At 32.7% G+C, this 13,060-nt stretch overlaps 1 protein-coding gene across 2 annotated transcripts in view; it reads right to left on the bottom strand.

Annotated features, from left to right (window-relative positions):
• Window positions 1-5,860: 5,860 nt before the first annotated feature.
• Window positions 5,861-13,060, bottom strand: part of LOC119645231 (katanin p80 WD40 repeat-containing subunit B1) — a 23,532-nt gene continuing 16,332 nt past the window's right edge. The window contains exons 4-11 of one of the 2 annotated variants that reach the window (XM_038045340.1): window positions 10,375-10,725; window positions 10,181-10,316; window positions 8,996-10,105; window positions 8,830-8,874; window positions 8,530-8,717; window positions 7,480-7,569; window positions 7,315-7,389; window positions 5,861-7,239 (exon numbers count right to left, since the gene is read on the bottom strand). In XM_038045340.1, coding sequence (XP_037901268.1) covers window positions 7,002-7,239; window positions 7,315-7,389; window positions 7,480-7,569; window positions 8,530-8,717; window positions 8,830-8,874; window positions 8,996-10,105; window positions 10,181-10,316; window positions 10,375-10,725 — 2,233 coding nt within the window. In that variant the 3' untranslated portion in view covers window positions 5,861-7,001. The remainder of the gene's footprint in view (window positions 7,240-7,314; window positions 7,390-7,479; window positions 7,570-8,529; window positions 8,718-8,829; window positions 8,875-8,995; window positions 10,106-10,180; window positions 10,317-10,374; window positions 10,726-13,060) is intronic. The other variant, XM_038045426.1, reaches the window with a different exon arrangement.

Raw genomic sequence — 13,060 nt, 5'->3', positions numbered from 1 at the left:
TTATTATTAAAATTTAATAGCAATTAAATGATATAAATACTTTCGATGTATCTATCTATCTATCTATCTATCAAAGTTTAATATATTATAGATTTTTTATATCCGTCAACAAGGGATTGAGGCATCATAATTTTGCCATTCCATTGCACCGGACACCTCATTTTGTATGTAGAAGAAGACCCATGATCGACCTGAGCGAGTATTGATGCTAAATTTTCCTAATTTTCTCGTCTTCTGTCAAGTCCCTTTTTAAAATTCTAAAAATCAAAGTAAATAATTAAAACCCAATCTAATTTTTTTTTTTTTTCCAATATGACTAATCATTTGGGAGATGTTCCCTGTACGTGTACAGGAAAGAGAGCTGCTTGTTTGACCAATCGGCAAGTGTTATTTATAATCCTTTACCGACTGAACACTGACGACTGACTACACCTACGACCGAAGAAAACACTACCGCATTGAGATTTGAATCCGCGAACGGACACTGACTTCATAATTGCGGCTCCTACCTATTCGGCTTGAAGAAAAAAAAAAAAACAGTATCATCGACAAGTACGCAAAATTTTACTTCATACAACGCTTTCGCTGTCGAAAGTTAATATCGAAAGAGTAATCGAAATTTTTCCGATGATTTTCCCGACGCGAAATAATAGGCGGACAGAGGACAATGATTAAATTAGTTAAAGCATCTCACTGACCAGTGTTTGTCATTGTTATAAACGGAATGGTAAATTTAGTATACCTCTAGCATTCGATGTTGGGTATAATGAAGCATTAGTTTGTTAATAAATTTAATTAAGTTTTTAATTATGATTAGAAGATAGTCTAAAGAAAAAAGAAAACCTAAATAAAAAACCTTAAATTTTAAATTTAGAACAATGGATCCATTTTTGAACGTTATTTCTCATTGTTAAAACAGTAACAGCAACCGGAAAGGCTGCCTATTGAAAGAAATATACAAGGATAAGGTAATAATGTACTTCAGTCATTTTGATGAGCTTTCCACATGTCTCCTCGAGGACGATAAGCAAGTTGCATTCTTATTTTTGAGATAACTGTACGAAGATCGAGAGATAAGCAAGAGTCGTTAAACGCTTCCAGCAGTTTTCTTTCAACTTCTGCCGAGTCATTAAATATATATATATATACGATGTGTCTATTGTGGAAAACTCGTTTCCCTTAAAAAAACAAAATCCAAGCAATTCTTTAAAATCGCTACAGCGATCGGACGGTACAGTCAGTAGGCAAAAGAGAGTGCAGAACAAAAGAAAAAGAATGCCTCAGTCACAACGCACTGTTGGCGAAGCATAGTGCACTCCAGATTCGAAACTGGCCAAGAATTCCTATACCTTATTAGGTTTTTGATTGAAGCTTGTTTCGGCGCCTTTCGAAAAAAAAATTAAATTTTAATACACTGCAATGTTAGATAGGCGTAGCCTATTTTTTCCCATTTTTCTACAGTTGCCACAGCATCGCCCATTGGATATGCATTTAAATTTTTATCCTATAAGTAATGGCGATGGTGATGGCAATGGTGATGGATACAAAAAGAATCTTAAAATTACGCAATTAACGGGTAAGCATAAGATATGTGATGGGAGTAAAGGGAATTCAACAACATCATGTCACGCTACTCGAGTTTATTAAAACATTCACACGTTCGACTATGGCTTGGATGCCACTAAGTATATGAAGATTGATCTCATAGTTAGTCATTAATATCTTGTTTTATGCTTTCTGCACTTGATGTGAAATTGCGAATGAAACCGGAACATGCCGGACATGCATACTATGAAATCTCCCGGAAGACAATCTTAGCTGGAATGGAATGATGATGAAATGATTAAAAATCATTTGAGGGCAAGTTCGTTGTCCCAAAAGCAGTTTGAATGCCTCGATCGCGATAGATAACATTATGTCGCTCCGGCTATTCACACCGACCTCGATACTTGAGATGTACTTAAAAGTTTTCGATTTTTATTCCTATGAAGTTACAATCGTTTTGCTGACCTAAAACTTTCCTAAGGCCTGTATATGCAAAACTGGAATACTACGGCAATTTGTTCTCAGTAACGTTTTCATTTATATATAATGAGCCAACCACCTAGGAACGATGCTTGCAAAAGATATTTCAATATATGTATTACGCAATCCGTTATGTTATTTGTTATAAAAACATAGGACAAACGACTAAAAATTTTCAGTACCATAGGGGTAAGGCCATGTATAGGGTGAAGAGAGCAAACCTCAAACGGCTACTAGCTTGAAGCTAAAACCTAACAAATATTGATGATAAAAAGAACACTGCTAGCTAAACTAATCTTTTGGTGTTCTTCAGCGTCGTCTTGTACAATCATTACCGATAAAATTAATGTTAACGTTAAAAATAAAAAAAAATAATAATAATTTCTTACTTACTGGTAAGACAGCCGACGACGTTCATAAAGACGACGATCAAGATATTGATTCATGAGAACTCTGATGATAGTCGGATAGATAATTATAGCCATCAAGATATGAACAATGATAAACTTGTAGATGGAACAAGATGGGAAACAAGATCGTAGAGGAAATTATAAAATTAAAAATGCAAATCATCCAACAGAGTCCAACAGAGCTTATAAGCGATTTGAAACGCAATGAATTCACCTACGTAGAACACGACCGACTATGATTTAAAGAGAAATGGAAGAGTAAAAAATGTGACAATTGTAAATGATCATTGTTACAATCATTATTGTCATCATCATCATTATCATTATCGTCATTAGACAAAAGATTGATTTTATTTTAAAATCATTTCTTCAAAATATTTCAAATATCAAATTCCATATTCCATGATTATAGTGACGCACAACATCGAAATGGATATAAAATGATGAAAGGGTTCGATAATCATGAGCACTGTCGCCGACGCCATCGAAGACATAATGGATGCATTTTTATCAAGAACATACACATTTACTTGATAAAAATGATCACTTCTTTGGTCATTTTATGCCGCAACATTCGAAAACTTGGAGATAATTAAAAATTTTTAAGTTTTTAAATTAATAATTCCATTTCATTTCTAGTGATGTAGGATGTAGGCATAACTTAATTAAATTGTGGGAAGAAGAAAAATTTCGAAAACTTTCACAATAAAATCTTTATTTAATTAACGAAAACGATGTCTGGCGTTCGTCTTACAATTTCATTCAATTATTCGCTACGGTGTTCATGTAATGATTTTTCAAAGAGAGGCGTGAATATGGGAAGTGATCAAAACAAAAATTCGATCTGAACCATTTCCAATCCAAGGTTTCGTCTTGGATTGAACACAAGAACACAAGTCCGGACAGATGGACAGATGGATAGAAAAGCTTAGATCGATTCGGTAAATAGTTGTGCTTTCCGATCGGTATAATAAAGGGCAGATCTATTTCAAGTCTTGCGGATTGTTGGTGCTAAAAACCATAATAGCTATAGAAGAGCTGATATAAATTCATAGGAACCTTAATACGCCCCTAATGAATGCATTGCGTTTAAACCAGTTAACTGTGCATGATGAATGCATACATCAAAAATCGTCCATCCGTCCCTGTCGGACTGCCCCCATAAAAGTTGATCATGATATGAATTTATCTCTCCACCATGATAATGTATTTCAGAAAATATGTTTGCCGCTTTGTCAAGATTCATTGCATATTTAATTGCATATCACACGTCCTCTGTGTTTGAGGAGTATACGGAATCTCTCTTTCTCCCTTCCCTCTCTTCTACGTTCATTCGTTTATATTTCATTATATGCTATCGTCGCAGTTTTAGACGGACGACTCGAGATTTCCCTACTATTGGAAATGAAAGGCAAGCCCCAATCGTGGAATTAGTAGTGGTAGGTAGTGCGCTTTCACGCTGTTATTCGCAAATACAATACAATATCGTGTATATTACTTGTTTTTTTCTTTTTTTTTCTTTTTGTTTTATTATCATTGTTATTATTGCTGCTGTTCGTTATGAATATTAAAAAAATGTAATAAATTGTATTAAATATGTATTATATACTTATCATAAGCTTGAATTAAAATTAATTTTTTGTCGCTTTGTAAATTATGTTAAATTTAATTTTAAAAAAATAATAATAATAATAATAATAATAATTTTTTAGCATACGCACTAAAATCAGGTTTCGTTTTCATTTAAATAAAATTGGAACTAATTAACATAATAAAACTCCTAAAAGAAAAACTCATTCAGTTTGTTCGCAAATGTTAACAAATATATTTAAGTACAATAAAGACCTCTTTCCTCTTTTTCCAAATGAAAATATAATTGTAATAGGCGGGCAAATGAGCGGTGTTATGCAAAAATAATTGAATCAATTCCGTAAAATGCAATTTTTTCCTTTACTTTTTTTTTTTTTTTTTTTTTTTTTTGATAAAATTTTTATAGACTAACTACAGTTAAATGAAAAGGGGAGGATAAATTATTATATGAAGATGTTTTTCTTTTTTTTTTTTTGTTTAAATGTGGCCACAAGTAATTTAGGTAATAATATATATGTGTATGATTACCATAATAATGTAATCGTTAATTAAAACTAATCTTAAAAGAAAAATTATTTTATTTCTTTAGGTAGGGGAAAAATAAAAAAAGGTATATATAAATATAAAGTTGAGATAGATAGTCAAGTAAAGGATTCAGTTTAATAAATAAAACGCAGAAATGCTTGCATTGCAGCAACAGTTTGCTTACAACGCATTTTGCCATACATTAGATATTTGCTTTCAATGGAAAAGTAAAATCTATTCTATGGTTTGATATTTTGTGATATGTTCATAAAAAACAAATTTAAATATTATGGTCGCGCAAGGCGGACCATTAAATACCCTACACGACCTCGTCGCAATATGTTATGCAATTTTCAAATTTCATTTTCATTCATTTATTTAAATTCGCACGACATACATAGATGCATTGGTATAAGTCAATCATGTGCATAACAAGGGCTAAGGGATTATCAAATAAATGAGCTATCAGCCTAAGAGTTCGATATACGAATAATTGATAAAAAAAAAAAAAAGGCGGTTCCTACTCGATCTCGATAACTGTATGCGTTCGATTAGAAGAAGCGCTAAAGGCACTTATGAGAGAACGATTTTATAAGGCCTAGATTAGCAGCCTAAATTTTCTTAGTAATCATAGAAAGAGAATTTCGGGGAAAAACATGAACGAAGAAGGAAATATGCTCTCTCGAGTCTTACAGTATACACAAAGCCTGTAATGCTGCTGACAATCAGTTTAATTTGTATAAGAAGTAAGAATTTTAACCGATGAAAAACTTCTTTTTGAAGAGATCTTTTATGAATAAGAAAACGTGAACTGAGTGACAAGTCATGGAAACTTTGTTTGACAAATAATGGCTCTATTTGTTAATTATTTTCATCACTAGGTTTAGTTTTCATAAAGACGTGATTTTCGGAATAGACATTCATCATGGCCCAATTTTCGGGGAACAAAATGAAAAAAAAAAAAAAAACCATAAAAATTATGCAATCGAATCTATACTTCACTGGGCTCGTATTTCTCGATGCTGCACAGATATGCATAAACAATAGACTTTTGCGGTAAGTAGTGTAAGGTGTAGCTGACGGTTTACTACGTGATTAGTGCAAAAATATAGAGTTGTTATTATTGTTTTATATAAAAATATATTACAAATGTTTTACATGACTTATTTTACAAATTAAAAATTTAAAAAAGTTTCACTTTAGTTTAACTTTTAAGTACATTTTTTTTTTCGCTTAAAAAGTTATAATTGGAGCTTTATAGTTTTCTCCTTAATTAAAATTGAAATGTTGTTATGTAGAGACACGGGGAGGGGATTTGCGTTAAAATCACTTTTACTTTCACATTCATATTCACTTTCATTTTTTCTTTTTTTTTTTTTTGGTTTTTTTTTTTTTTGTTTTCGTCTTTATACTGAAACTATTTTTTATACGAACATCATGAAAGGCACTTTTCCCAAAAATGTCAAATGAAAAATAAAAGATATTTGAAGGGAAAGACTAAGAGCTGAAGGTGAGAGAAAAGATCTTACTGATGAATTTTAGGAGCAGGTAAGAAAGCTATGTCCGCCTTAGGGCGATACTTGGATAACCATCACCTAGGAGGGCTGTTCTTGTTTCTCTTGCGAATGATAGTAAATTCGATTTTAGTCACGATCCCGATAAAAAAAAAAAAGAAGAAAAAAAAACATTTATGGGGATCGGGGATTTCTCTGTAGTAAATCGTGTAGGTTATTATTATTAATGAAAAAATGAACAAATATTTCAGTTTTAAATAATTTGTTTAGCGTGAAAGCAATTGAGTAATGTATTGATTTGAAATTGAAAAATTTCCATCTCACGGCTTACGATTTTTTGAGATTTTCAATAAGAGGGGTGATAGAGAAACAAACATGCAGTGCAAACCATGAATACACGAATTTCATTCTAATTCAAAATCTGAGACCTTTGTCTACACTGTAGAAAATTATTGCATCGTGATATAGGTGATGATGGATATGGAAATTGCGAAATATGGGAATGTTTTTTTTTTACAATTTTGTTAATTAACATTTTCTCCTTGCTTCTGGAAGATGATTGCTACGTTTTTGGCAGTTAATTAAATACTCTTTTCACTTAACATAATTTTATAGATCAAGCTTCAGTAGGAAATTTGCTGCCTGCAGCTAAGCCAATTGAAAGGGAATTTACAAAAAATAATAATAATTGCAAAATATATATAAGAAATAGAAATGAAATAACTAACATGTAACATTTATGTAGAGACATGGAAAACTTGTTATAAAATAAAAGAAATGTTAAGCAAAACAAAAAACACTCATTCACATGAAAACACATGAAAATGTGATAGCAATAAATTAAAAATATGTGAAACGAAAAAAAAAATGTGCTTGAAAGACAGAGAGAGTAAGGAACAATGTTAGGGCTATAATATAAGTGCCGAAGTGAGTATTTTTATATATTTACAATCATATTTTGTAACTGTGTTAGCGTTGTCGTGCCAAAGTGATTACTTTCGGGCAAATTACGTATTTGCAAAAGCCATCTTTGACATTCCAAACATTTACGATGTCGTTCCTCACGTGTAACATCAACGCCTAAACCATTAACCCAAGGATCAAGATTGTCCTGTATGATGGGCAAAAAATTCGAAAGTATAACACGCAAAGTATCACAAGCACGGGTGTAATGACTGCAAAATTAAAAACAAATCATTTAAATGTGAAAAAAAATTAAATAAATCACCTCTTAAATAATATCTTCTTACAATTTATGTTGACTTTGTAATAATTCAAATATTTCCGGTAACAATAGCATACACAAATCCAAATTCCAAGAAGAACTAAACAAAAAAAAAAAAAAAAAAAAATTTTTTTTTTTTTAAATATATATATATAAAATGAATATTTGAAATGACTTTATTAACACTAACGTTTTCTCCAATATAGCCCCAAGTAAATCCACAAATACTGTGCGTCCCATTTTAATGGCCTGCTTGAGCGCTCCCATGATATCGTGAGATCTATATTCAACAAAAATATTTGTCATAAATTAAAAGGAAATTGCATTCAACTCCATCTTACTTAACGTATATAACTAACTGCAAGCTTAACATCTTCAAATTAGTTTAAGCATTGCGAACATATCCATACTTACAAATAAGTAGCAATACTATAAAGGGCCAAGGGGTCACCATTAAGTATTCTACACCACCCTGTTGTTATTCATTTAGGGACTTTTCAAAATAGGGCGTCCAGAAAGCGGTCCGATCTGAACCATTTTCATCGTAATGTACGAGAGCTTGGGACTTGTAGGTTGAACACAAAAAAACAAAACGAACAGGACAGGACAGGACAGACAAGCTTGGATCAATTAAGAATATGGTTGTGAATCGATCGATATACCAAAAGCAGAGTCTGTCTCAAGTTATCCGCACTTTTACGAAAATCGGTGTATGAGCAAAAAAAAGCCTCAACGTATAAATTAAGCTAAACGTTGGACTACGAATGACAGAATTTCAAAACAATTTTTGATCTTCTCAGCAAAGATTTATTAAAGTCCTTAAAAGAAAATAGAAAGAGAATCGATTCTGTTGTATAGATTGTTAAAAAAGAGGCATATATTGAGTCGGACGCACTCACACGTGGAGTGAATAAAAATGAAAATTAAAAGTTCGAAAAATTAATTTATCCGTCTGTACGTCGCGGATATAAACATATATGTTCTTAAAATTTCAAAACATATTTCATCCCGCTCTAAGTGAAATATCTGCAAACGGAAAGTACAGTGTCGAGTATTCTATCCGGTTATCGTTAGGAAACTACTCGTAGGTTCAATATACAATGTTACAAAACATCTTCGATCCAAATTTCTATACGTTTTGAAAATTTAACAAACTTAAGATATCTAGTGTAGTGAGTGTGATGAAGAACAAAAAAAAAAAAAAAAAGGAATAGATTTTTATATCGTCACTGTGGCTTACCTCGTGGAATTCCTGATTATTTGTAAAGTGGCGTGACGATTACTTAACTCTTGATAGACTTGCTCGTGCGTGGCCGAAAGCATTTCAATTTCTGGACTGTCATCCATATGTGGACGAGTATTAAAGCTTTTTGTGTTAAGAGAAGACTGTGTAAGTAGTGCAGGATCTGTGCGATAACTGACGGGTATCTATAAAGAAATTCAATTAATTCACCACCGAACAAAAACGGTATTAAAAAATACCATAAATAAAAATTTAAGCAATATTTATATTACAATAAAATAACAAAAAAATACACACATTTGCTGAACCATTACCAGCATCGCTGATGTAACTAGATAGACGCTAAGAAAATTAAAGGGAAAGAAAGAGAACAAAGCAAAAGATTCGTAAGAACCTCTACCGCTAGCTTAAAGCGAATCGAAAAAAAAAAAAAAAAAAAAAAAATACTGTCCATGCAACTCACATGCGTTTGTCTGTGACCTGGCCCTGTTCCAGCCGAAGCTGTTTGCTGCTTTTGAGCCGATCGCAATTCCAATGAGGTTTTTGAACGCGTAGGAGCTTTTGTTATAATTTGGACAGTTATCTGATTTTTATTCCGAGCATTCTCTTTATTGAGGTGCGCTTTGTTCTTATTCACGACCATATGAGAAGAAGCTGACTTTTTAATTAGCACATTGTCATCCAGTTTATGTAAATCCGTTGTGCTAACCGACGATACCTGAGACAATTTATTGCGCTGCTGTATGGTGTTTACAACGGTGGATTTAGTATTCGCCTGGGTAGTGGTGCGCTTTGTTATATGTGATGTGATTTTTGGTTTAACAGTTTTAATGGGCGGATGAACATGAGAGTTTGTTGAATTTGGATTTGCGTTCGTTGCATGATTTGAAATACTTATAGACGGCTGTTGATGCAAATTCGTATTAACGGGGAAATCTTCGACCATTTCAGTATGTTCGTAATTTGTAATAACGGGCGGAAAGCTTTCATTAAAAGTTATCTCTGATTCCGGTGTAAATGGATCATCGAAACTTTCATATTGATATATAGCGCTACGTTCACCGGACATTTTTAACGAACTGGGCCCATCAAAATTCAAGGTACCCAAGCTATTTCCACCAAATGAACTGTATGCTGTGCTGGAAGATATGGAAGGAAACTGATAAGGCGGTGACGAAACTTGTTTGGGCGGTGGCACGTTAATGCTCATCGACGAATAATTGGAATCGAATTCTCCATAATTACTATTAAAAGAGCCATTAAGCGATGTTGGAGGAACGGGTATGCGAGCAGGATCTAGAACCGGCTCATCGACCAACTCTAAACTGAGATTGGGCGATGAATGACCATCTAAACTAGGACTGCGATTGTCCTCATTCTCTTCTACCAGCCGCGATTGCTTTGGACCACCAATAGAAAGACGCAGCTTTTGATTACCACGCGAAAAACTCTTGCGAGTGGTGGAATTGTGTACAAAAGCTGCTGGTGTATTGGAGGGATTATAAAATGGAAATACACGATTCACACTCAAGGCATCAATTGCTACATATTCTTGCTCAAAGGAACCACATATCTAAAATGTAAGAGTGTTAAATTAATAAACAATTTTTACGAAGAGAACACAAATACTTTGTAAAAAACGACTTACTAAACGTCTATTAACTATTTTCATATCACCAAAATTGGACCAAGAAGATTTAATGTGATCAAATTCACGATCTGGTTCCCAGCCTATAATCGAAATAGCCACTCCTGTACCCACAAACAAACATTCACCATTCTCACTGAAATCAATTAAGATATTAAGATAGATTTTAAAATAAAATGATTTTGAAAACTAACCTAAAAGTAATACACTTGATGGGATTGCCATAGAATAGACTAGTAGCGTCTGTACGTGTTACTCGTAATTGTGTTTCCAGATCGTAAATGCAAATGGTACCATCCATCCGACCAACAGCCAATAAAAATTCGAACGGATGAAATTGTATACAACTGATGGCGGCAGCTGCCGGCTGTTCACAAAATTCCATAATCTGTTTGCTCTTCCGTATATCCCAAATGATTACGGAGCCCTCGGTACCGGCTGAGGCTATCCATAAACCATCTGGTGAAAATTTCACTGAGTTAACATGAGATATATGACCACGGTAGACTTTCATGCACACATTTTGATTACGCACATCCCAGAGTCTAAAACAATATAAGAAATTGCAATATGAGAAGAAATTACTCTTTTAAGTTGTAATCATTGGTTATTACTAAAAGGCCTATTGAAACGTATTAAGCTGTTGGCTTCTTCTATAATAGTTGTATTTACTGGACATATAAACTCCGCTTAGAAAGAACAAATAGTCTTTTGGGGCTATCCATAAAAAGTATTCTCACAAAATCTGAAACCGCCGCCCACATAAGCGGTTCGTCGCACATAAAGACAATTGATAATCAGTTCTGTGGAATAAGTTAATGAAATATTATATCCCAGCTCGGCGCCCCACTGACGGGTGCTTTGCTCAAAAAATCACTTAGCTGGCATATTGATGCCCTTTCTACCTTACTGATTATTAAGTTTATAAAACAAATATTGTTTTCTCCTCTCTGTCTCTGCTGTCTCTATTGATATCTTTAGTAAGACTTGAAAAATATCACTGATATATAAAATTTTATTTGAAATTCTTCGGTTTAAATTCAAATACGGGTGATTACCATTGCAGATAATCGTATACGATTTCAAACTTTGAATTTATTAAACCTATAGTGAGTATCGATTTTAATTGAATGGATTTCCACGTTGAGAGAATAGAGCGAGCGAACTTAGGACTTCAATAACATATCTAATGGTATTTTCTTAATTACATTTGTTATAATTGCAATATTCAAGTCCCTGTGTACCATGTACGGGATAATTGTTATCGTGTGTAAGATCTTTATCTCTTCATCTGTTAGGTGGTACCCTTTTTTTAAGTAGCTAATCATTCAGGAAGCGTCGCCTACACTTGCATAAGCACGGCGAATATCAGAAAGAAAGAAGTAAGGAAAGAGGAAAATGATGTATACTATACCCGTTCGGCAAGCCTTGCGGCCATACGCCAATCATAATATAAGTATAATCGATCTCACTGAGAACTTAACTCAGGCAAACCGACTTGATGGTCATGCTTCTTATCTATAGTGCTCAACGTTACACAAAAATGCATTATTCTTGTCAATATAGGATTAATACTGTAGTTCATTACAATTGTCTTGAAAGTTGTCTAAATTATCTCGTGTTCCCAATGAACTTTGACTATCATAACTTTTGATTTAACTTTTAATTACACTTCACGTGATTATAATTCACAAGTGCGTCAATATTCTGTTATTTTTTCACGTACGTTCTTGCATTGGATTTATTTCTAGAACGAAAGAATTTGACAATAGGTTTTAGAGGAACAAAAAGAGAAATTTATATAAATGACAATTTATATAACGTCAATAACAAAAAAGGGAAATATTGAAGAAGAAAATTTTGAACACCAAAAATGGAAAGCTACATAAATGCAATGTAAGGATGAAGAAAATTTGGGAAATGAAAACGAGATGTTAAATATTTTAAACCAGGAGAGAAGGAAGAGAACTTTCGTTTCATTAAAAAATTAATAAGTTGATATAAAACTAGTCAAAGCATTAATAAAACGAAAATCCCGTAATATATTCCATTAATTTAAACAGTAACGTCTTTTAATTCAATGATTTCGTGGACGTTAAGCCATCTTGCTATAATAACGATTTGATTTTAATATTAATGGTTTCTAACGTGATTTCTTCATTACTACAAATTTTTGTTATTTACCAACTAATACAAGCAGGCACATTGTCGGATTTGCTTTTGTTATTTTTACACAGTTTTGAAAATCCCTTTTCATAAAGTTAAACTCCTGCAATTTCTATTTATTTTATAAAATATTTGATTTCCATTTTATAATAGCAACATTATAGTTCATCGATAGTTGTGGCGATTGTCCCCCTTATCGTATTGCCAAATTGATTTTGTTTTTATTAGTGGTGCCATACGGTTACAATAATAAACACTAATCACATAAAATCAATTATGAACCGAGAGCGGTAATCACGTATGAAAAATCTAGCTTTCGCCTTTGTATTCAGTTATTTGGCAAAAAGGGCACAATACAAAAGCGAAAGCTATCTTTCAATTACCTGATAATCCGCTTATAAGAAAATAAAACCCTGTTGTCAGAAATAATGTATTGTCACGTTTTAGGTTGTGTATAAAGATACCAATTATGCAATGAAACATTGTCTTTACAATGCTGATATTTATACGTAGATTTTTTATGATTTTGACTTTCTCGGAAAACAACGCAGTATCTGCAAACTATTAAGATATTCAGGATTGATTTGAAATTAAATACTTTTTCGTTTTTCTTTTTTTGATTATAAATTTTGATCATAACGGCTAATAATTATACCATAAGTTTTAAATTTTAACAATTTAATAATATTAAACTGGCAGCACTGAAAAACGAGA

Source organism: Glossina fuscipes, unplaced genomic scaffold, assembly GCF_014805625.2.
Source record: "Glossina fuscipes isolate IAEA_lab_2018 unplaced genomic scaffold, Yale_Gfus_2 0, whole genome shotgun sequence".
In the NCBI taxonomy this organism is placed as follows: domain Eukaryota; kingdom Metazoa; phylum Arthropoda; class Insecta; order Diptera; family Glossinidae; genus Glossina; species Glossina fuscipes.
This window is presented reverse-complemented; position numbering and strand designations above follow the sequence as displayed.